Source organism: Ischnura elegans, chromosome 1 (genome assembly GCF_921293095.1).
Source record: "Ischnura elegans chromosome 1, ioIscEleg1.1, whole genome shotgun sequence".
NCBI classification, from domain to species: Eukaryota; Metazoa; Arthropoda; class Insecta; order Odonata; family Coenagrionidae; genus Ischnura; species Ischnura elegans.
Genome location: NC_060246.1, coordinates 100,522,898 through 100,549,323, shown reverse-complemented (window position 1 = coordinate 100,549,323; position 26,426 = coordinate 100,522,898). Strand labels below are relative to the sequence as shown.

General features: G+C 36.8%; 1 protein-coding gene across 3 annotated transcripts in view; it reads right to left on the bottom strand.

Annotated features, from left to right (window-relative positions):
- The window catches only part of LOC124167264, a 346,425-nt gene that overhangs the window by 52,611 nt on the left and 267,388 nt on the right, over nt 1-26,426 (bottom strand). For all 3 annotated transcript variants that reach the window (XM_046545155.1, XM_046545165.1, XM_046545175.1), the window contains one exon: nt 12,890-13,106. In XM_046545155.1, coding sequence (XP_046401111.1) covers nt 12,890-13,106 — 217 coding nt within the window. The remainder of the gene's footprint in view (nt 1-12,889; nt 13,107-26,426) is intronic.

Sequence of the window (26,426 nt, the reverse complement as noted above, 5' to 3'; positions counted from 1 at the left end):
AATAAATCCGAGATTACAAGTCCATCGAGAAAGCGGATGGGTATTTGAAGCAGAATGGGGAAAGTGAGTAATCAGAGAAATGAGATTTCTCGAAAGGGATTGGGCGAGGAAAGTTATGGTGGACGAATGGACCAAAATATGATAGGCTGATGATCGTGGGAGATAAATGATTTGGACCGTGAAAATATCTCAATGTCCTCGAAAAGGAGGGGCATTGTGGTTTTGCGGGGCTGCGAGAGAGAGAATATCGAGCTTCCCAAGCGTGTGCCTGAAATGATTACACCAGTTTTGGTCGCTATGCTGGTTATCCAAGTGACCACCTAAATCAACCATGATGACTCACCATACTATGCGTCTTTGTTCTTTCCTGATGAGTCTTGATACTTGCAAGAACAAATCCGAGCCTGTTAGTGCATCCGTGGATCGAGTGGGTATTTAATCATAAATGGGCAAGAAAGTAATTGAGAAATGAGATTTCTTGAATGGGATAGAGCGAGGAAAGTTCTTACAGGATACATTTGTTAAGTAATTATGTTCCATTTGACACTAATAATTGTAATAAAATCATATGCAATTCACAGACATTGATTGATTGTGGGGTTAATAACTATCGACATTTTCGTGTATTGTTCTAGTAAATTTAACACTCATCACGTAAAAATTGCTTTCTCATTTTCCTCTAGCAATAATGCACATCCACTAGCAATTCATTTGACATCGAATGAATCATTTAATGCAGGTATTAGAGAGTACAAATCCATCTCCTATGAAATGTATGATACTGCTAAGAACTGGATATCCAGTGTGCTACTTCTGTAAATCCTGTAGTAGCCGTCAAGGTACATTTGAATAAAATTTTAGCAAAAGATAAGCGACCTTTAGAAATATTTTTTATAGATCGCCGCATAGCTATGTACCATACCTGTTAGTGAACCAGTGTAAACCACAGTCTAGGAAAAATAGGTTTTTTTCGCTCATCTCATCTGCTCTTCCTTCCATCCCCAGGTGTAATTCCGCACTTCCCATGCTAATTTGATTCCCATCAATCGTCTCCAGCACCACATTTCAAGTTAGCAGTCGGGAGTTAGCCAATTCAATTGAGGATGGGGACAGGAAGAGTGAAGATTTCGTACCCTCTGATGTATTCATCGGGGTGAAGTAGGTATAGGAGAGGGGAGACGTTGAACGAAGGAGAGGATTGAGAGTGGAAGACAGGGAGAGCGGTGAACAGGCTGGCAGTCACAGTCGCAGTCAGACACTGGGAGAAATATGAACAAAGGCAATAGTTATACTTTTGCGACTGTTACGGTATCTTACCGTGGATTCAGTTGAGCTTCACGGCATTATTAGAATGTAAATTTTTTTTCTATTTGCATCGTGTAATATTAATGCTATTACATTGATTCGTTTCCTTCTAAAATTTAAATTACACTATCGTTTAAGCAAATTTTATTTATTTAAAGCTATAAGGTATATATTTTAAATTTCCATTGAGTTTGATTCATTAAGTGATACGACTTTAGAAATCAAAGCCACATATCACAGCTAAATGAAAGGTTTCCATTTATTCATTTCGTTGACATTTATTTAAAGTATTGTAGCTAATGAAAGTATTTGTATCCTTCAACTATCCATGTATCGAGAAACATGATAAAATTTGTAGGAAGACATGATATTTGAGATCTACGAATAATACACAACGTGTTCGAAAATGCTCTCTTTAATTTTCGGCATTCATTACATTCCAGATTATCGTTTATTAATTTGCTTAGCTTTTTTATTTCAAATTTTGCATAAATATACAATTCTGAACATATCATCCTGGGATGATATGTTCAGAATTGTAAATGACGGGAAAATGGGAGGAACATATCGTAGGTGGCGAACGAAAAAATGTGAAAATTTTTCATCTTCTCAGGGTGATCACTGCAAAGACAGGGTTCGATTTTCGGTTAGTCTGAATATGTTTTGAATGATAGATGTGCCATTTTTCTTCTTTACAGTCATTTATCAATTTTATGTGTTCAGTCCTTGAATATTGTCTTAGTTTCTATTGGAAAGGGATTATAAGTTATCGTTATATTAGTGATACACTTTTTAGTTTTTCACGTTGCAGCCTCACCCATACATACAATAACCTCACTGTTTCAGCTTTGTAGACCTCAATTCCCCTTTCTTCGGTCGCTCTGATCTCTCTACTCTGCTGCAGCCGCTCCAACCGACAGCCTTTTCCCAGAGAACTTCCCCCGCCCCTCCTACCCTCAGCACCGCCCCCTCCCCGCCCTCCGTCCCTCTCGCGTAATTACCACTTTGAGGAACTTGGCTCCGTTGATGTTATTATCCCGAGGGTAACCAAATAAAACTGAGCAGCGTTTACGGACGGTAGAAAGAGTGAGAGGGAGGAACCGCAGACAAAGGAGATCGATATACGCCTCAGCATTCATGCACAAAGGCCTCTGGTATATGCGGAACAGTGGAGTGGTGGATTCATAGATACAATAATCGGGATTATGATGATGAAACCCATGCCAAGTCTTGGCCACGCATTTTTCCAATTCTCTTGTTTGAAGTTTCAGGGAATTTTTTGGAGGCTTTGTGAGGAACGAAATATTTTTTTTCAAAACCGAGATTTTCTTTTTACTTTTTAATAAATGAAGCGGTGATGCAGTTCTCTTCCAATTGTTTGCTGGTAAAATTTATGAAGGTCGACGTTGTAAGAGTATTCACGACAATCGTCATGAAGACGATTCAAAGAAGTCCAAGATTCTTTGGTATTTAAAGCCTTATATATTCCGCCCAAAATATTTTTTTTGAGATTAATAATTCATATTCTAGGGGAATGGTAAGGGTTTCATTTTTACTACATTCTGAAAATATTTCGTTGATCGGTTGTGTAGTTTCCGAGATACAGGCTGTGACATAAATGTCACATTGGGCGGATCTGTTGTCTTTTGGTGCAAGGTAATATTTCCCCAGAAAAAGCAAATATTTTTCGCATTTGAGCTGCACTGTTCATTTAAATGATAAAAAACACTAGAAAAACATATTACTATTAATTACGTACACTATTTTCAAGATTTTGTTTAAATTTAAAGTAAATTGTTTAAACATTTAGCAATAATTTTCAGAGTTCCATTGCCCGCGATTCATAAATTTTTCGATGCAAATTGTGATTTTTTAAGATGTAGAAGTGTTTTGGATTTTTTCAATGCTATTTCACAAGTTTGGGGTATATTTAAATTTATAATGTTTATATTATAAACTTGTCTAATACACATCAAGAAAAGTTATTTTAAATTTATGTATAAATTTAAGTTTTCGGCAGTAGTGTTATGAAATTACAGAACCTTGAATTGACACAATCAATGGATTTGTTGAAGGTACATTTAAATAATATTTTTACATGGCTAATAAGTAAAATAGTTGAAAATGCATTTCCCAATTTTGGAAAATACATAATATAAATATACATGTTTGAAAAATATTCTCACAACATATAAGGGTGTAATACCTTATAAAATTGAATTAAAATTGAATCAATTTGTTTCATATAAACTAAAGATTGCTTTAGAGTTCAATGCCGGTGTATACGTACCATTTTGAGTGGTAAGTAGTAAAGCAATATTTGTCCATACTTCATGCATCGCATGCAGTGCATTTGACGGAAGCGCAATGTTCTCCAGCACGGCGACGCAATCTTTTGAGACTAATTGATCATTAGCATCGTAACATATTTTACTGTCTGCCTCTGTTGAAAATGAAGTAGTACGGCGGCTATACTTGCCTTTGCATCGATGTATGGTCAGTAATGTTTGCATTATTACACGCCTGATCTCTAATTGTGACATGCAATGACCAGATTTCGCTCGTGAACAGATTGTGAACAGCTTCAGATTGTGAACAGCTACATCCAAAAGTCAAGGAAAATATTCCACCATTACCACCAAAACTGATTGTCCTCCGTCGAATGAATTACATGCAAGGATGGATACCAAAATACTCCACAATCATACTCCTGCCAAAAGAGAGTTTTTTCAGTGGGAAAAATCCCTCTGAAACGTTCTTTCAATTTAGTGATCTACGGCGAAGCTACCACAATTTGTCTATTATGTCGGGCATCGTATTGTCTGCACAGTGAAGGTATCTACTCATCACAAAGAACCTATTCCTTCGCTAGGCTACGGTAACCATTGAGTTGTGAGCACCCCCAGAATCTTCCCAGGAGCATCGCTTGGATGGAAACCAGTTACAACCTCATAACAGTAAAATCCCAATGAAAATTTTCATCTCCTCTTTACTGATGCTAGAAGATGAAAAAACAATAGAAGTAGTAGAATTATCTAATTCTACCATGAGAAAAAAGAATGTCGCCGAAAAAACTATTTAAAAAATTTCTACACCTAATTTTTCCCTCTATTCAGGAAGATCTGTTTCGGGGAATAACCTATTTCTTACAAAATGACCTTCTTGTCGCAAATTGGCAGCTTCTCTTTTTACTTTTTTCTATTGGAGAAGTGATGTAAGCTTCGTTGACTTCGAATCCTTTTCCTTACATCTAACTGGTACCGAAATACTTCAGGACTTCTCTTGAAATTCATTAGTATTATCATTATCAAGCTGCAAAACAAGCTCCACTCTTGCCCGAAGTTGTCTTCCCGTTAAATTTTCCACAAGTCCACCAGCCTGGTCATCTGCAATGTCCTCATCAGTGACAATTGCTGCTTCTGGTAGCTCAAGGTATATTGTACTCCGTCAAAGTCTTCGTTTTCCGGAAGCTATTTGGCTTCACACAGTGTAATATCTTTGAGCTATCCCTAATATTGAAAAAATTAATTCAAAAGTAATTACCGGAATAAAAGTTAATAAATGCAAATTTATCGACTAATTGATAAATAATAAGTCTTTTGGCGGGAATACGAAGGAAAAAACGTTGAAAATGGAATAAATTCTAACTAGAGCGTAAAATTCGAAACTTTGAAGATTTGCATAGGGATCCGCCCAATGTGACATTTATGTCACAGTAACATTTATCAGAGTATATTACAGAAATGGAAAGCAATACCAAACATATTAATGTATTATTAATAATTTTGTATCATAATGTTGATACATACCAAAAATTGTCGCTGTAGCGCATATAGTTAATGAAAAAATTAAATATTTACACAAAGCGAACGTCCATTTTTAGTGTCTAGGGAAGGCGCATAAGTACCAGGGGTACTCAAAGGATAGGTCTTCACTCTCACTTGACAATTCTTACCTTGAATTGAAGCACTTAGCTTCCTCTTTCTTATAAGGTATAAAACACAACAATATACCGTGCCCGAACGATGCAAGAGCCATTATGCCTCGTTCACATTACGATCGTCCGAGCCGTCGTCGGAACTATCGTGCATTCACATTACGATGGTTGAAACCTGTGCTGCTCTCTAGTGCTGACATCTAAAGTGAACGGGAAATTGATGATTAGCAAAGCTGTTGAGGTTTGCATTGACAAGATGTTACTGTTTTCAACGTGTATTTACCGAATAATTTTTCTTCCGCTCATATTCTTCCTTCCTAGGACAAATCCATGAAAATAATAGAGCTTAACGAGCTTTTCGTCCTTCTCTTGTCGCTTCCATTTCCGGTCTCCCAGCGCCTAACCATAGTAAAGTGGCAACGTTCGGAACTACGTCAACTATAGTCAGAACTTGCATTCACACGGCTAGTTCGGTCAACTATCGTTAGGACGACGGCTCGGACGATCGTAATGTGAACGAGGCATTACAGTGGAGCGATACAGGGTGTGACATTTATGTTACATTGGGCGGATCCAGGTTAAGACCCGTTAAAAGCGACTTGACTCGGAGATATTTGACATATTTTAGCCCAGAAGGAGAGATGAACAATGTAACCACACTGTGTATTGGCCTTGAAATCAATTCTAGATTGCTTTCGGTAGTTATTTAGAAATATATGTAGACATTGCTTTTGAAAGGAAATTGAGAGATAGTGGATTAATCTCATCAAATGGTCACGATAAGTCGAATTACGCTGCTTTTAATTGTTATGCTATCCTCAATTTCTAAGCTTGTCACTTCAAATTAATTTTTTTACCTAGGCGAAATATTCGACATTTCTTTACTCTGTGTGAAGTTCTATAAGATTTCTTCAATATTTGTTGTCAGATAAAACTCGATCTGCTGTTGTGTAACTTAAAAGCTACTAATTCTTTTTACTGTTAATTTTTCTTCAAGTTAAGGTTGGATAATTTTAGCACAACACACGGTTTGTTCATTCCCACCGCTCTGATTTCGTTCTCACTCATGTCCTTATCATAGTTGAAATAAAAAGATTATAATTTCAAAGGTTATTGAGTATTCCATAACCTTGAGCCTGAAACTCCTGGGACTGATCTACTAAGGAATGTGACTTATTTTTGAGGATTGATTTACGGTAATCTAAGTAACGTCCTTGAAAATATAGGAAATATGCAGATCCGAGGACATGTTGCGAAAATTAGATATCCTTAAGCGGATATTTTACCCTGTAACGTAGCTGAAATTCCGGAAAGTTTGGATGGGATAAAAATTATCTGGTATCAATGCACGGGTGTTTTAGTTCCTGAGTTTACACGCTGACAACTGAATTGTTTATATTACGTGTTTATTTTTCGTCATTTTAATGAATATATCATAGTTTTATCAATATATGGCTGTTTGTTCACATCCTCAAGCATTGTGCGATGAGTTCAGATCAACCAATAATATGAAATTGAGAACTTTAAAACATGAGTTAAAATTTGCGTAAATGCCCTGCAATTATAAGTTCTTCATAATGCTGTAATACTTCCCGAAAAATATGTAAATGATTTTAGCCCATTAATGTCGTAAAAGAGCTTTTTTATCACGGGATGCCTTTACGAAGCCCACATTTTGTGATATATTCGGCTAAGAAAAAAACTTCTCTTCCTTACGCTCGGCATTTTGTAGTTTGTTAAATTTTTAGAATTTGTTAAACTTTAAAGCTTGTTGTTTATTTGATTTTAAAAAGTCATTTTTTGTGATGATATTATTGTGAGTAAGCTATGCGAAGTAATGTAGGTGGTTTAAGATGAGGGCTGAAACTATTTCTGTGTGGGCTATGAACTAAGAGCAGTTGCAGCGAGATATTTTATTATTAATTCACATTTCCACTAATTCCAGAGAATGGTAACTACAAATTGATAATTATAAGATCATCATTAGCGGATGGAGTTGGTAAAGCCTCTGGCAAGTTTGATTACTGATTATCTTCAGTGTCTTCTCCATTTACCTCCTTGATTGCGTGACTGGTCGAGTTTAGCATATTCCTTGTACAATATGAAGGAGATAACTAGGGTAATCTTACGACTAGAGTGAGTTTCCTGTTTAATTATTTGAGGGTAACGGTAGGAGGAGGCGAGAGACTAATTGAGACTAGAAGACATAGAGGATACAACTATGTTCAGCTTTGTGGGGCATGTGTCAAGTTTGGTGCAACAAAAATGCTCAAATGTTTAGTCAGTCGCAATACATATTATTACCTGAATATTTTATCAAGTTTAATTGCGCTGCTCCTGGGAGAATTCAATTAAATGTCACCCACAATCCCCATTTTAAATCGAAAGAATGAATTTCGCACAAATCGTTGTAAAATTGTTGCCCGATGCACTTATTGACATATGCAATTTAGCTTAATTCAAAACAAGGATCATATTTTTACGAGATGTTTCGTTATTTTTCGAGAAATCCTCGTAATTTTCACTCCAATTTTTAACTGTGTAAGTTTATTCTAACGTTTGTATTTAACTAATTTATACGCCAATCAACACTCATTTCTGTTTTTTTTTGGTGGACGTACTCTTCCTAATCAGAAAAACATACCGAGGAAATCAGTGTTTACTTGAATTGCTTCTTTATCTCCTTATTCGATAAGTTGTAAAGCATCAAAGAGTGCATAAAATATTGCTAATAATACTCATACCATTCTCGAAAAACGATCCCTGTCGCTTCATGAAGCTGTCCACTCATTGCCCGTATATTTCTCGGAAATAATTGAAATGGGCGGAAAATTATAAGTAAAGGAGCTATTGTCTTGTATTGAAGGTATATCTTCAAAACATGCATTTATACTATATATTTTTATATTTATGTACACATTTTTACTATATTTTTTCTAATTATTAATGATTCTTAATTCAATTTCACTGAATGTAGGCTTGTTTGCAATTAATATTCCCATTTATATTTGGGATTCATTTCCAGGAAATGAATCCCGAATAGTCATGTGTTTGCCCTTTTCATCTCTCCCTGCAACATGAGCACCAATTTAATGGCATTCATTTTTATATATGAAATGAATAAACACTTTCTATTGGGTACCTGATGTCACACCAACTACATCGCGGCTTATACCGATGGGAACTACTTTTTGCTTACGATCACTCAGAAAGTAGCGTATCCAGTTTACTATTCTTTCGTTTAACCTGCATGACTTCAATAGGGAAGTGCACTAGTGTTTCAAATGCACCAAACACATTTTTTAAATTAGAGTTCAGAATAACATAATGTCGTAAAACCACAGTTTAAATCCTAAAAGTGAATACTTTATTCGAGATGACCGTCTGAAATATGGAAAAATTCAAAGGCCGCGAAAACGGGTGTCCATGTTGAATATTGGCCGTGACGTCACAAGGCAGTAGCCGAAGGCAGCTTCTACACCGTTTAGTTCTACCACTATTATTGCATATAAAAATTACAGAATTTGAGGGTATCCGTTTTTGGCTGTCATAAAATATCTTCAGAATATATATGTGGCTGCTTCTCTTTTGAGTAAACGACTTCATCATTGCGTAATATATTAATATTCATTTACGTGTCAACTTCAAGTTTGGAAAGAGTAGTACGAATAGCACATTGAATCTTTAATGAATGCATGATGGCATTTATTTTTCGCTGGGTATATTTTGGCACAATGACGTTTATCATGCCAAAACTTTTTTTGTAAGAACCGAGTCAAACTAATAAACCTATTTCAGACGTTTGCTGCAAGACTTATTCGTTGCGTATGTATTCACGCCGGCCGGAACGTTCGCCCTCCGCAACTAGAATCATGGGATGTTAGCCTTATTTCCGAGCTGGCTGGTTGTTGCAATGATTCGCTGTCCAGGATGGGTTCAAGAAAAGATAATCTTGGTTGGGAGAAGGAAAATTCCAACGAATTATAAATGGTATACCAAACTTTGATGTATTTATGGTTACTGAATAAGGAGGACAGGTTCAACGCTCCATAGAAATGCGAGACGTTAAGGCTAACAAGGGGAGACCGCGTACCTTGCTGCATCTTTTTCAATTAGGGCGTTAGTTAGGCTGTAATTAATTAATTTTCATGCGTTACTTTTTACAAGTTATATATATAAATCCAAAATGTCCACTGCTTTCAATTGGTCGGTTGGGGTAGTGGAAGCGTGCACGATTCAAAAGATAAATCTCACCCGAAGGATCGTGGTTCAAGTCTGCGTCATGGCATTATTTTTTGTTGTCTTCATTGTGATCATACGGCATCAAGTTTATCATTAATTATAATTGCAGCAATCATTGACATGAGACAATTTTTTTATCATCATTATGGCGTTTAGGTATTTTAGCAGTGTCATTACAAAGGCAGAGATACGATGACTACAAGGGTTGGTGTGCGCTAAAATGTTAATTTTTTCTTTGCTTATACTGACCAACTTCCATATTAAAAATGAAAACCACTCTTGCAAGAGCACATACCATTAAAGGCTCGCGGCAAGCAACAATATGCGTACAGGCATAATTAATAAGAACACAAAGCGAATATAAAATGCCATATATCTCGAACACTTGTAATTCACATTACTCCAAAGGGAGTTTACTTACTCAGTACATACCTCAGTACCTTGTACTCAGTACCTACCAGTTTACCTCAGTAGCAGTGCTAAAAGAACCATTCTGAAATATAATTTCAACTAACAAATAGGATGAAATAAAAGTTGATAACCCTGGACCGGGCGCGCTGGCGTATAAAATACGTCAATCTTTGAAAACCAAGGATTTCGACATTGTACGTACATTCTGGGCTATAATGGTCTCGTGTATTCTTACAATGTACTTTGACTGCCTATATTGCGAGTTTTCAAAGTTCGAGGTATTGTAGCTAATTTTTTGGATCAGCAAGATGAACCCGTCACCAGTGGAGTACAAATTACGCCGCGCGACCTGCCGTCTACCTTTATATCTGTATCACCTATAAATGTACTAATTTCAACAAATAAAGATTAACTTTAACAAAAATAGTTTGTTATCATATATGCACATATCATGGGCAAAGTACGCATTTTGCCCGGTCGTGTAAAAAAACAGTCGCGCCATAATTCTTTAACCAAACTACTTTCAGTTTATAAATTACGTAGGTCTACGCGGAAGATGCTATATTTTGACTCAACACACTTTCTGATGTGACTGAGGTACCTATTAAGTAAATTATTATAATATAAATATCAATTTGATCTTACAATACCTTCAAATGATCTTCAAAACAGAATATCATCGATAGGTAAGAGTCAGGAGCAGCCTTCAACCATTTATTCCGTATAGCTTGTGCTTAAGGCACGGGAATGAATATCTTCTCCAGGCTTTTGTTTCGACGTCGAGATGAAATTTGGAACAAAAAATCATTTATAATTCTATTTTGAATTCATGTTTTCGGTACTAGACGACATTTTTAGGAAGCAAACTCCACCGATTCCCGGAAACTCTCGCCGCGCTAAAGAAGGCGACGGAATTCAGTGATACTCCACTGGTGACTACTGCCTTGTGACGTCACATCTCAATCAAGATGGAGGCACTGTGTTTCAGCGCAACATGAAATTTTACGACTTTCAAAACGTTTCAAAGTGCATACCCCAGATGCAGAAAATAAAAGTGATTATACTAATGTTTCTTTTTTAGGCTAAACTTTCAAATTCAGCAATAAAAAAAAATTAGTGCACTTCCCTATAGTCCAAAGTATTTTTGGGAGATACTGCGTCGAAAGCTTTCTTAAAAGCTATAAATAAAGTTTCAACTCTTTTCGATTCTATGTTATGAGCGCAGTTACTAAAGTTTTGGGTATGCCATGCATGTTAAAATTGTTTTTTTTTTGTAACATTACCACTCGACGGTAAGGTACATTTTTGTTTGAAGTCAGCTGAGTGCTGTACCAATAAATCCAACGCACACATCACGTGTTGTCTAGTAGTAGTCTTGATATTTCGGGTTTTCACCGCGTTGTTTGTCATAGAGCGACAACAAACCCGAAAGATGGAGAGATCAACGCACACATCACATCTTAATAGTTTGACTTCTCCATAAAAATCTGCATAAGAAAGACGTGAATTAGCGTAAGTAAAATCTAATTCAAACTGTTTCCGAACCCCTGCTGTCATTTATAATTGCAGAAAACTTCTCAGAAACTTGTAAGCACAACCTCGTTTCTGTCTAATGGCTATTCTAGTGAAGTCACTATAGTGTACAGCTTTGTAACCCGTACGAAAATTTCTCACTTTCACGCTATAAGGGAATGATCATGTGAAGGAAACGGTGTAATCCGATATTAAATAGAGTAGAAGGTGTATCATAAAGTACTTTCTTTATACTTGCTTTCTTTAAAAATATACAAAAGATATGGATGCAATACAGGCAAGAGAGAAGGCACCAGGAGGAACAATCTTGATGTCTGTTTATGAAGCATTCGTCATACTTCTTAAATTTTATTTTTAATATTTTTGTCTGCTTATGTTAGGTATTTCTGTTTAGTAATGGATTTAACGGGTTCTAAACCTCTTTTGAAGTTCCGTATTAAAAATGGAGTCGATACAACTTGAGCGAGTAATCGATATGGAAAAACCGAAACTTAAAAGTCATTACTGGGTAAATAGTAAAATTTAAAATTGAGATTGTATATTTCCGCAAAAGTCGACGGTTCAACGTTTAAAATGATACCTCATTTGTCACTCTAGGACTTTTTCTTACCTACCCAAAAAAAAATCCTCAGTACTTAGGACCCTTGCGGCACTGGTTTCCGTCATTTTAGAGAAGCCAAATTTTAACATGTGAATATTAATCCCATTTGGATCATTTTGAGACTAGGAAAATAAATCTTTTCTCAATTCTGAAAAATAAGGGCCGGTATACTGTAGGTGCCGTATTAACGAGGCATAATGGGGAATGACAGAAAAAGACCTTTCTGTAATAATACATACAGGGTGTCCCATTTATCTTGACCACCCGAAATAACTTTTTGTCCAGATGCAAATTCAAAAATGTGTCAAGCAAATGTTCATTAGCCGTCACGGGGACATTAATCAGCACCACTGTCTTCCTTGTAGCTTCGTTATTTACAAAGATATGAAAAGCGGTATGTCTTTTTTAAATGGAACCCTATATTGTTTATGAATGACTGGTGTGCATTTTACTATGTTTTCATTTGTTCACTGTCCACGTCAGCAAGTGGAGTAGATCCAATACCCACGTACCTGCACTAAGCGCTTTTGAGTCAGTCATTTTTCATAACACTGTGTTTATGTTAATGGTCCACTGCGCTACATTTTTGGATAAGTCTTTAGTTGAGGAAATGAATTGCCGAATAAAAAATATAGGGTGCCTTTAAAAAAGACATACCGCTGTTCATATCTTTGTAAATAACAAAACTACAAGGAAGGGGATCATGCTGATTAATGTCCCCCTGACGGCTAATGGACATTTGCTTGACACATTTTTGAATTTGCATCTGGACAAAAAGTTATTTCGGGTGGTCAAGATTAATGGGACACCCTGTATAATGTGATATGAGTGTATGACCACACCTTCTTCCGTTCTCTCACCTTGGCAGGTCCCCGACCCGGTCGGTGAGTCGGTGGGGAACTGGCACATGAGTCCCTTCCTTGGGTCGCACGAGATGGAACCGTCACAGGACTCGCCCCTCTGGCGGGCGCACACCTCGCAACACCCGCACCCGTCCCGCACCACCGTCACCCCCGGAGGACACTTGACGGCGTCCGACCCCGGACATTCGCACGGGTAAGTGCAGTGCGACCGAATCTGAAAAACAAGATAGTAGAACGATTAATTGTTAATATTATGCATATTATGTCCAATAACTCATTGATGATGGTATTTTTTTAAGCGCAAAATAATTGGGAGTAACCTAGTATGGCCTCAAAATTTTATATATATCCGCTTTAAAATTTCCGCAAAATCATTCCTTTCTAAATAAAGAAATTTGCCTGTTTCCTCTGCTTTACGGAGGGTGGTTCATATTCAAATAAAATATTATGATGCTATGAGAATTTGAATCAGCAAAGAAATTGGTTTTGGTGACACAAAGTCCTTCGTTTTCCTTAGCAATGAATTATTTCCGAAGAGTCAACTGTAGCAACAGATAGCAAGCAAAATTTAACTCATATTAATTAAAAAGTTTTGAATCGATGTCCTACAAGGATAACCTTTTTCAATAATATGAAACATTTAGTGGATTTTCCATTGAGTTGAGGCAAAAACTCCACACTCAAATTTGTTTCGTGTAACTTTTAGTGTCTCTAGTCCTTGACTCCATCTTATTTTTCTTCTTATATTCTTCGTTTTAAGTGAGTTGAGTTACCATTATACCCTTGTTTAGTTGTACACGCCTATTATTCTCCTCTCAAGTCATCATATTCTATTTTTTTTCTTCTGAAAAGAATACTTTTTTTAATCGGCGTCATCAAATGCGCTCTGTAATTCCACGAAACCCATTTGCAACGGTTTACTTGCGTGGAAAATTATTTCTACGATCATGAAATTTGAGGGAGTTAAAATAATCTTTATATCTAGGTCTCCTCTTTCTTATAAATCTAAATTAATTTTATTACAACTTATTTATTACTGCTTTAGTCTATTTTTTGCTTTGTGTCTATCTGAAATCTGAACCTTCGAATAAAAAGAAACCAAGCACCTCACGATGCCTTTGGTATTGGGAGGATATCATTATCAAGGCTTAATACCTTCTCCTTATTCGCACAGTCATCCATCATAGTGATTTGATCCCTAGTAGGCCAAATTTTCACGTCCTATGCAGAAGGGACGCGTGGTCAGGACTCCATCGGGTAAGACTATTCAATCGTAGATATCGCAGTCGCATTTGGATAGGCGATCGCCACTCCACCTGCGAGGGACAAGATTGGTCGTCGGTTTGCACGCCACAAATGGTGGCGTAATTAGGGATTGCGGACGGTCGTAATTTTGGGTCGCTATCCCCGAACGATAGTGGCGAATCTCACCTCTGTGTCCCACTGCAAATGATGGAGCAGTAACTTCGATTGAAGCGGTCGTGGATCGCGAACAAAACATATCCAATCCTACCCTATCCTAGATCACTAGATTTTGAATTCCACATCTCCCTTTTCCAGTGTAAAAGGCTGCAATTTCATCGGATGTCCTTGTTAAGAGTCTTGGCTTCGGTATAAATGAGTTTTATCAAAGTGACATGAGATTCACGATACTTTTTCAAAAAGGAAGTGATTTTCTTTCAACTTTCCCATGTCAATATTTATTTCACTACCCCTTAGTTTATTGTTCTGTGGAATACTAATAAAGACATTCTTACGTTTTAGAATTTTCTTTCTCAGATCAGGTACATACATACGTTTTTCATATTATATATTGATCGCACCACAAAAATAATATTTTCGAAAATTAATGCTTCTTGTTGATTTCATTGGTTTACTATCACTGAATGCTTTGTTGTACCAAAAATAAATTTGCAGCTTTTATTTTTGGCTAATTAATTTTTTTATTAATTTACTCTATTCATTAATAATTATCCTTTTCTGAAATATTCGTTGCTTTTCTGACTATGATACTATAGATTGTGTCATTAATCGGATTTTTTATTACGTATTAGCATCTTCACTTGAATATTATATCTTCTTTGGATGCGTATAACGTTAAGGTTAAAAACTTCAACCTTAGGCCCGAAATTCTTTTCGATTTTTAACCTACAGGAAATATAATAAAACATAGGAGAAATTTCATCTTGCCTCAATTAACTTTCAAAATAGGTTCCATGATGGCTGAAAAACAGTTTATCTGTGTGGAGAAGACGTTGTTCATCACTACTTTAAATAGAATGGCTCTTCAGCTGAGAAATAAGTTGTCCATAGGTACGAGTCGTTAAGTCCCCAGGGTACTTTCCACCATTAACGACTACCAGTGGTATAATTTGGTGATTTTGAGGGTTTTATAGCCCGTATGTGCATAATGTATGGGTTAGGGGGTATATTTGTAGCTATATTTAACCTGGCATGGGACGGTCAGTGAATAACAAGGTATTGCCGGGAGAAAAAAAGACTCAGGTACAAGTATTAAGCGGTAAACCTATGTATTTCTGGACTACAGCTCGAAACTCAACGGTGTTCTTAATTTTCATGGAATTTTAAGGAATATTCTTGGTGTTTCTTTCTTTTTTCTCATCGCAGTTGATGTCAATGAAACTGCCGTTGATGCGGCAGGTTATTTATATCCTTATTATTTTCCAAGCATCCTCTCAAACTTATTACGGTGTTCAGTAGTGGCAATAACCTTGGCGAATCCATATCAATCTTCTGTTATTCCCGTCGATGGACCACAATGATACAACATCGAGCAATATAAATCTGAGCGGCATTGCTACAAAATTAATAATGTCGAGGGCTTACTCTTGTTTTACAATTCGCGTGTTGTCCATGGGAAGTAGCCAGTTGCTATTGGTATTTTTTTCATTTTTCTATGAAATTTATTGCTCGTTTCGAAATGGTTGTATGCATTTCTGGGGGGTTTCATGGACGAGGTTGCATTACAAACTACCATTGGCCCTCTGTAGAGCGTTGTGGTCTGCACAGTGGCGCACGTTTTGTGATCAATTCCGAAACCATTTTCTTCCACATTTGAATATTGGATATATTTCTTGTTTATTAACTGTAGGTTCTAGAACCCAGATCTTGGTAAACTTCTTGGTTCCTCAGTACAATGATACTACTCATCGAACCGTTTTACTTCATGGTAGTTCAGAGCACAGCGTAAAGGTGCAAGGCAGAGACAGCGAAAAGACGTCCCTCCCATTCTCTCAAGTTTCAACCACCGCGATTTGTATTCATTATAAGTCTTCTCTTCTGTTGCTAAAAACCTTCGTCTTAATGAAATAGTTTTACGCTAAACTAACTGAAGAATAGGTTTGCATAACACGATAGTATCTCTGTTTTATTATGATGATAATATTTGAAAGTCTCCAGATTATGAAATTAGCAATGAGATCGTATTCAAAATGCTATGGTCCTTTAAAATTTAAAACTATAGTACCGGATTTTAAGATAAGGGAAGTAAAATACGTAGACTAAAAATGTGATAACTGGAAAATTTATGTAATATTGACATGATAGGTAAGATAAAAAATATAATAGGTGCACTGCCGTGAATTTTTAATGTTCATTTCAAAATATCCTCCAACAAGCAAAAAAACAAACAAATTATTATGATTGTCATGATAGTGTTGACAATTATTAAGGCTGTAATTTTTAAAATTTATGCAATTAAACTATGCTTTACGGCGTCAAAGGATTTAAGCAGCAATAAACTGACCTTTAGTTCTTTTTATCGGCGATAGAAGGAGTGCTTGGAATCCTTGCTCTGATGCGCCTGGTTGCATGCGTATTCCATGCATTATCTTCATGCGCACGCCCAGCACATGAAAGAAATAACTTAGGCCTCCAGTGCTCTTAAGCGGGAATCAAACATTCTCCTACAGGCAGGGCAGGGTGGGTGGGAGGCGTTGAGTTATTACTCTTGCATCAGCAGGACTCAGCGCCGCTTGGCGTACAGCTTATTTTTTTCCTCAACCGAGCCTTGCAACGGAGAGCGGTTTTTAAGGCTGCACACACAGCGGACCACCATAAATTCTCACCAGATGTCTCTTTCCTAACTCCAAAAGCCTCCTTCTGCTCTCCCTCTATATATATTTTTTCTCTATCCCTCTCCATTCTTCTCTCACAGTCCTCATACTAAGTAGGCAAGCCCTCCAGATCCTCCAGAATATCGACTCTCTCCTCGAAAGAATAAACCGTATCCCATTTCTCCTTCCTCATCTTTTTCTCATTTTTCTCTTTTATATTTTCCGCAAACGTTACATCTCATCATTATTATCAAGAAGTAGGTTTTATCAATACAGAATGCGTACATCGCTTTAAGAATCTGGTACGATGCTTATTTTAGGATCTAGCCCGAAACGTTACGCGCAATGTGATTCAAATTTTAGTCTCATGCATTAAAGTTTGTTTTTATTAAAGTGGTACTTGTATTCCGTTTCAAATAGGCAATAATAACGTAATATGGTAATTTGTGAAGTTACATCACACGAAATAAACACGGAAAATACACAGTAGCTAAATCTCTGAATCCTATGATATTTTATGTATATGCATCCTTACCTATCGGATCAATTTATAGATATGTTTTAAATTCTCTGCAATTCGGATTATTTTCTTTTCATTAAGCTTGTTTTGTGTTCCACATTGAGCAATGAAGCAGCCAACATTGAATATCTGCAGAAAATTTTACCTCTCAATTGCTTCATCGACGGCCATTATCAGAAGCCTACCTACTCTAGTACTGACTTTCGTTGGTACTTTTCCAAAAACTGCGACACTCTTATTGTATTACGTTATTAGTTTACCATAAGAAAAGGTGCTTGGTGAAAAAAGTACTGCTTCATTGTTTTTGCGGAGAATGATAAAGGATCGATAAGATTGAATTTTATATATTATCAGTCATAAATTCGACTTTAACGGCTATTGATACTACATACTTTATTTTCGATAAATTCATTTACTGACGCAATCTATGTCTGGTGATACAATGCATGAGCGTAATATATTGCGCTGTTTGTTCAGAGGTTGCCTTTAAATCTAGTGGTGAATTTAAGTGAGTTGTTGGTAGATAAAGAAAGAGAATTTTTATCTCTGTTGCTGTACCTCTTTCTCTTCGGTAGATATCTTGTTTCGCAATTTTTATGTCTTTCCGTAATACTCCATTGATGCGTCAATATACGACGCAAAGAATTTATACTGGAAATTTCACGAACTTTTCCTTATAGTTTTGGCCGATGAATGAATCGGTCAGCCAGTCGGGACACGTTGCTTCACGGAAGAGATTATTGGAATTATCTGTTGGTATTTTATTGGAAAGCACTGGTGGTTGTAAATGAATTAAATGCAATAACTCTTCATATTTTAAAAGTTTTAGTAGTACCGTATTTTAACTTCACACACATAAGGATTGTTAACAAATACAGATCAATAAACAATCTTGGTAACCAACCAACAGAGACAAAACACAACTGAAAATTACAAATGTCAACACCCCCCCGTAATTGAAGATGTGCTGAAACAGCTCTTTAGCATTTCCATCAAATGAATTACAAATTTTTTAAAATTATTTTTAAACCATGCCTAAACCTCTCATACATTTTTCATGTTTTATACGATTTAAGCCCTTGGTAAGTATGTCAGCTGTCATTTCCTCAGTGGAGAGAAAATCTACGTTTATATTACCGTTTTCTACTTGTTCTCTAACAAAATGGTATTTCACATCTACATGCTTCATTCTATCATGGAAAACAGGATTTTCTGCTAACTTGAGAGCGCTCTGATTGTCCTCAAAAATAGTAATAATTTCTTGTTCCTGAAATAATTCGGAAATAAGATGTTTTAGATGAATAGCCTCTCTAGTAGCCTCGGAAAGAGCAATATATTCTGCCTCACAAGACGATTGGGCAACACATTTTTGTTTTCTACTACTCCAGGAGACTGGTCCACCTGCACAAGTGAAAACATATCCAGAGTATGAATGCCTATCATTTAGATCATTTGCAAAATCTGCATCAGAAAAACCAAAAATAGGCTTCCCAGTGCATTTGTATGTGAGTCCCATTTCCATAGTACCTTTTAGATAACGAAGTACCCGCTTGGCCATCTTCCAGTGTATATCTGTATGCTTCTTATTAAACTGGGAGAGATAGCTAGTAATGAAGGAAATATCTGGCCGCGTGTTGACGGAGAGATACATGAGAGTTCCAATTAATGACTGGTACGGGACATCTATGATATCCTTACCCTTCTCTTTCATTTGACTAACGTCAACTGGGGTCGAAACAATCTTACAATCTTCCATGCCAAAACTCTTTAAAGCATCTTTAATGTATTGTTTCTGGTCTATCTTGAATACTCCCCTCTTCTCATCTCTTGTAAAATTCATTCCCAGGGCATGTTTGATCTTGCCAAGATCCTTAATGACAAATCTCTTCTTCAATTCTTCCTTCAATTTCTTCTTTTCTTTCTCATCATTGGAGAATATAAAGAAATCATCAACATATAATGTAATAATAACTATTTTAGTTCCAATATGTTTAAAGTAGACACAGGGTTCATGTTTTGATTTAATATACCCTATCTCATACAATAACTTGTGAACTGTTTTGTTCCAAGCACGACTAGCCTGCTTGAGTCCATAAATAGACTTCTGTAATAGACAAACCTTCTTCTCTTCACCTACAGCTATGAAACCTTCTGGTTGTGTCATATAGATGGTTTCATCTAAAGTGGCATTTAAAAAAGCAGTTTCGACATCCAGATGTTCAACATCAAGATTCAGTTCTGCTGCCATAGCCAACAGCAAACGGATAGTTGAACCTCTGACTACCGGAGAAAAAGTTTCTTCAAAGTCTATACCATGAGTTTGAGCAAAACCTTTAGCAACTAAACGAGCTTTGTACTTGATGATCTTACCACCATTGTCTCTTTTCAATTTGTAAACCCATTTACATGGTATTACACTTTTATTTGCAACTCGCACTAGCTTCCAAGTTTCATTTTTTCTAAGACACTCTAATTCCTCCATCATTGCTTTCATCCAATGCTCTTTGTCTTCACTTTGCATAGCCTCTCCAAATGTGGTAGGTTCTTTGTCAAAGAAATTTTTTGCTTGTAAAACAACATGATCAGGAAATTGTTTCTTGTTACGTACCCTTTGAGGATATCTAGGACTCTTAGCAGTTTCTTGAACATTAGTCCCAGCTTTATCTTCTGTTGAGTCTGCATTTTCACAAGGAGAATCCAAAAGAATTTTAACAGCAGCCGCAGCTTCATCTTTTGTTGAATCTGCATTTTCATTGTAAGAATCCAAAGGAATTTGAGCATCAGTACTGCTCTCACCGGAAAAATTATTTTCTAAAAACACAACATCTCTAGCATGGACTACCTTCATATAATTAGAAAGATCCCTAAATTTGTAAGCTTTCTTATTCTCACTATATCCTACAAATATATGTTCCTTGCTTTTGCTATCCCACTTCTTGCGTTCCTCCTTTGGAATATGTACAAAAGCTCGGCAGCCAAATACTCTTAAGTGTGTCAAGTTGGGACGCTCACCTGTCCATTTTTCTTCTGGAGTCATTCCTGTAACGGATCTATGAGGTGATTTATTCTTGAGATACGTAGCAGTTCTCACAGCTTCTTCCCAAAATGACTTAGGTAGTCTGGCACTATGCAACATGGAACGAGCCTTCTCCACAATGCTTCTGTTTCCCCTTTCAGCAACACCATTTTGCTGAGGAGTACGGGGTATGGAAGTCTGGTGAATAATTCCTTCTGACTTAAGATAATCTGAGAATTCCCTATTAACATACTCAGAACCATTATCTGATCGTAAAATTTTAATTTTCTGGCCAGTTTGCTTTTCCATGAGGTTTTTAAACTCTTGAAACTTTACTCTAACTTGATCTTTTGTTTTAATGAAATAGGTAAATATCATTCTAGAGTAATCGTCTATAAATACAAGTAAATACTTATTTCCTTCTAATGATTTTACACTGAATGGTCCACAGAGGTCAGAATGAATCAACTCTAGGCATTTAGTCGCCCTTTTACTTTTGATTTTAAGAAAAGGTTCTTGACTCTGTTTCCCTTCTAGACATGCAGTACATACAGTTCTATTTTCCTCAGGGGCGTAATCAACTCCATCAGCTAATCCATTTCTCAGTAGATTCATACCATAGCGGCAGAGATGTCCCAACCTCCAATGCCAAAGAGTTTGCTGAGAAGGGTTAGTTGTAGCAGCCAGGGACTTTTCTGATACCTGTGACTCTATCTTATATAACCCGTTACTGGGAAGAGCAGTCATTAAAACATTCCCTGAAATACTACAATCATTATCATGAAAAAATTTAGCACCTTCTTTCGTAAATACTACAACAAAACCTTTTGAAACACATTTTGACACAGATATAAGATTTGTAGCAAGATTAGGCACATGAACAACTTCAGAAATACTACTAATACTGTTGTTGTTATTACTTTTGTGAATCATGACATCACCTATACTGTCACTCTGCAACTTACGTTTATCAGCACACACAATCTCCAAACCAGAGTTACTTTTAACATTGAACAGAATATCTTTATGAGGAGTCATATGGGCAGTTGCCCCGGAATCCACAAACCAATCATTTTTATTGCTTTGAGCACAACCACCAACACCTAAATCCGAGAATAAAGTGTATTGTTTCTTGTGTAGCTGCTTGTGGGTTGAACTCGATGTCTGTGCCGTTTTCTTGGTCTTGTTTGGACAGTCTGGTTTTTTATGGCCGGGTTGGTTGCATCCATAGCAGACGATACCATCTTGAGAGTTGTCGCGTTTCGGGAACTTCTTTTTCTTCGGAATAGTTCGAGACGCATTGGATGCAAATGCAGTCTCAGTTGCACCATCATTTTTGGACATTTCATTTAAGAGTTTAGTTTTCACCATGTTCACCGTTACTTCAACTCCTGAATTCTCGAGTGCCATTACTAGGGGGTCGTAATGTGAAGGAAGACCTCCAAGCAAAATAGCAACTAAATCCTCATCAGGAATCTCCTTCCCAATATCAGCAAGCTTCTGAGCGGTATCCATTACGGCAGTTAGGTACTCTTCAATGGACGTATAATCTTCTCCGAGGGATAACCGGTACAAAGTCTTTTGAAGGTTAAGTCTCCGGGCAAAACCCTTATCTTCATATGCATCGGCAAGAACTTTCCATGCTTCAGCAGCTGTTTTGCATCTTCTTACATGTATGATAGCGGAATCGTCCACGCACAAACAAATCTTAGCTAGGGCACGCTCATCCTTCCTGGACTTTGAAGCAGCATCAGTATGATCATCATTTGGGTATCCATCAACAGCATGCCACAAGTTTTGATCTATTAAATACGCCTTCAGCTTAAATTTCCAAGTTGGATATCCTTCACGCCCACACAACGGCTTAATGTGAGACGATATACCGGATGCGTCAGACGACATTATGAAGACTTCACTTACTTCTTATAATTTACCAGTCCTGGGCCCATAACCTCTGTTGGTATTTTATTGGAAAGCACTGGTAGTTGTAAATGAATTAAATGCAATAACTCTTCATATTTTAAAAGTTTTAGTAGTACCGTATTTTAACTTCACACACATAAGGATTGTTAACAAATACAGATCAATAAACAATCTTGGTAACCAACCAACAGAGACAAAACACAACTGAAAATTACAAATGTCAACATTATCACCATGGATTTATGCGTATTTTATGAGTTTTAGTTCTTGGGATGTAATTTCAATAAATTCCTCTTTAAGGTTCTTATTGTTGATTTTAACAGTATTACAATTGCCCCCTGGAAAAATTATATATCCCTCGAATAAAATTTGACTCTGCCTACTGTGAACAGTACTGGGTACGGGGAATGTTACAAAAGAGAGCCAAAAAATTTTAAGCCTCCAACACTGTAGCACAGTACTGCAATTTTAAAGGATAAAAACTGCTACTTGATGGTAGCGTTGACCCATTCCATTGACGTGGTCGTCTACAATGCTTCGTCACGCACCTCCGCACACAGCTCCTCATCTTTCACCGCTTCCCTCCCTTCCATTTGCTTTTCCGTTCACTTCCTCTTTCGGAATCCCCGTTGGTCACCACGAGGGGGATCTTGGTCGCGTCAGCAGTCCGGCTTCCCACAAGCCGGCCATCCATCTCGAGATCCCTGTCCACTTACCCACGCCCCCTTGCAACGAAAAGGCCAAACTATGGAGAGAGAAAAAAAGAACTTCGTGCTGCTCGCATCTTGCCTCCACCTGAGATCACGCACACTTCAGAGATATCAAACGTTGGTGGAATGAAAGAAGCGTAGGTCTGTTTCAAATTGAAAATCACAGTATCGGCGAATCCACCCACCAATTTTCCATAAATTTGGATATTTTCATGCGGGCTTTTTTACTTGAAGGATTGTGCCTCATTCATGCAGGATTCTTGCCTATATTTTCTTCCTTTGTGGGCCTGATATATCTTGAAGTATACTGTGGTGTTTTTTTTCTTTAATTGTTCTCAATCCCTTACTTAAAGGGTAACGTAGATGCGTTGTGATAGAACTCTTATTTATATAGCAAATATGAAAAAAAACCACTCTCAAATTTAACGCAGGAAGTGTACTAATTCAGTCCTGGAGGATAAATGTTCATATTTATTATGATTAAAATAACTTTAAATCAATAGAAACGATGAATACAAAGTATATTTCAATCTTCTCATGATGAAAGAGGGTAAAAGTTGTGGCCTCAGGGATAATATTGTTACCTTTTGCGTCAGATATTTTACTTCTCCTACAGCATCATAGTAATTTATTCAACATTTAGTCTTCATGAAAGAATGAATTAAAAAACTACTAAGCCAAGATAATCATTTTTATTTTCCTCATGTACTTTATACGCCATCTATAACAAATACGTCTTTTGCATCTCAGTAAGCCAGTGGTAAAAATCCTTGGCGAGTGAAAACCTGACCGAAGATTAATAAAACCACTGTCGCATTAAAAAATCCATTTATGATCTTTTAGCAAAAGTATAAACGAGGAACTCTACTTTTTCCTTTTGTGAGGACAATTGTTGTGGGCAATTGATAGTGGATTTCATCAACGTCGCTCGCTTTTTTTCCGGCGTCTGCGTGGCATAGCTAATTCGCCCATTCAAACGGTCTGCGGCTGCACGGAGTGAATGATGTCGCGGCTGGTTGTGAGCGGGTAATAAAACGGGACAATCTCATCCGCGAACTCCGGCGTTAAAGCGAATAGCAATCCCCTAAATTGCGGAATAATGTCCCGCACGAATTCATGTAGCATAGAGAGATACATATATGTGTTACTGTTGGGAAATAGAATTTCTCTATTAATCGAACGAGTGAATTCGCATATTGAAATATTTTCGTCTGAGGAAAATATAATATCGTCTCATATAGTATCGTCTAACCGTTTCTGATAATCAATTTCGGGTACGCTGTTCATTTTGATACATAGTTCGGAGTAGGAGCGGAGTATTCAATAAATTATTTCGATCGCACAGGTAGCTAATAAAATGTAGCTTGATATGGTTTGAAGAAAATTATTGCTATATATCCAGTGCTAGCACATTTCATAGCAAAAACTATGTATACTAATCTCAATTATATCTGGGGTATAGACATATGGGTATAGACAAAAGGCGTAGGTAGACAAAAATGTACTTCATTTACCTATTTAACCCGCTTTAAATGGAAAAATATTCATAGTGCAAGCTGTTTCCCTTGTAGTCTCTACTAAGTAAGGGAAATTTGGATTTTGCGGTATCGATGGATGGGAAATCTAAGGGAGAGTCAAAAAACTAGAAAATTTTATTTTTATGGCTTATAGAAAGCATGTATCGTTAAATGATTGGTTGTTGGAATCTAATAATTATCGGATATGAAGAAAGATAAATATTTAAAGGAAATTCATGCAAATGAAGATTATAAAAAATATCTATCATTCTTTACATTTGGCTAGCATTCTTGCATTTGGCTAGAAGTTTTTTCCGGATATTATCATTTTTGATAGGATAACTACATAGATAAAGAATTTTAGTTCTGACAAACATGAAACTGAACCAAAATTCTTATGGCAAGTGATTAACTTTGTATCTGTTTCAGTGCAACGACAAGAAGAAATTTCTTCCGAAAAGGTGATTGCCAATGATTTATCTGATGCATTAAGTATTTTTCCAATCATGAATAAACATTTTCCAATCATTTATTTTTCAATGCAGTATGAATATCCAGGTACAATATACTTTTTTGATATTGAGCAGTTAAAGAAACCCTAAAGACTCGTTTGATGGTGACTTTGGTCGTAGCTTTAAAAAGAATACATTCCCTATAATCTAAACTTAAGTACTTGCACTAAAAAAGAAAAGTTTGATACTATCAAAAAACACGTAATTTTTGAGGTAAATAAATTACCGCTATTTGATTTATTTACATAGTTGATTTCGTAAATGTTAGTGGAATTATAGCTTTGAGATTTTTTCAGAATTGGTCTCAGGCAACTATGATCAAAGTATAAATAAAAATAATTGAATAATTGACTTGTTGAACTACCCTCCGATTAAAAGCGCGGTGAAATTTTATTTATATTCTTTTGGCTAAGACATAGTCAGTGAAAATCGAGTAATCGAGTAAAAGAATTGCAAATCGAGCAATAATTGAGAAGCAATATCAAGGAAAATCCAGTCATGCTAGAAAGCCTCAAACATAAAAGTTGCCGTAGTACTATCGTATTACTATAAATCTTTTGATGGTAACAAGGTTATTTTGGGGGCAAGGTCTGGTACGGCACATGGCAAACAACATAGTTTGTATATGTGGCGTAAATAATCGATTGGAGTACTCTTCCGAATAAGCAATATTTATCGGTCGCCTTAACATATTTTCACATCTATCTAATATAGACGGGTGACTCCAGTTCAAGTTTAAGTGACTGGCACCGCTCGCTTGAGCTCAATCACGGGATGATAGCGGATCCAATGGCTTCCCGCTATGAGGGAGAATACTTATTTGCCGCCGCAAAATTCTCGGAGGTGGAAAATATTTCTGAGGGGCTTCCTGCGCCTCGTGTCGCATGTTTTGAAGAGATTACGGAAGGTAAAAGAGCGAACCGCCTGTGTCGAAGGGGACACTAAGCTGTGCGGGACTTCGGCTTCCTCGCCTGAGATAAGGGCACAAGCGCCTCCAGCTTTATTCGCCCCTGTTTTTTTTTATAGTCCTCTCAACCTTAGCCCATAGCGCATCATGTATCTTTCCCTTGGTATTTCTGGTACCCATAAATATCCATATTTATGGTACTCACAGGTATTTTTCACCACAAGTACATTGGCATTGGTATTGATTTATATGTAGACGTAGTTTCCAAAGCATTCATAGCCATAAATTCCCTACCGGAGCCTACCATTACCTATTCTACAACTGCACCAACGGGTCGCGGTACAATTTAACCT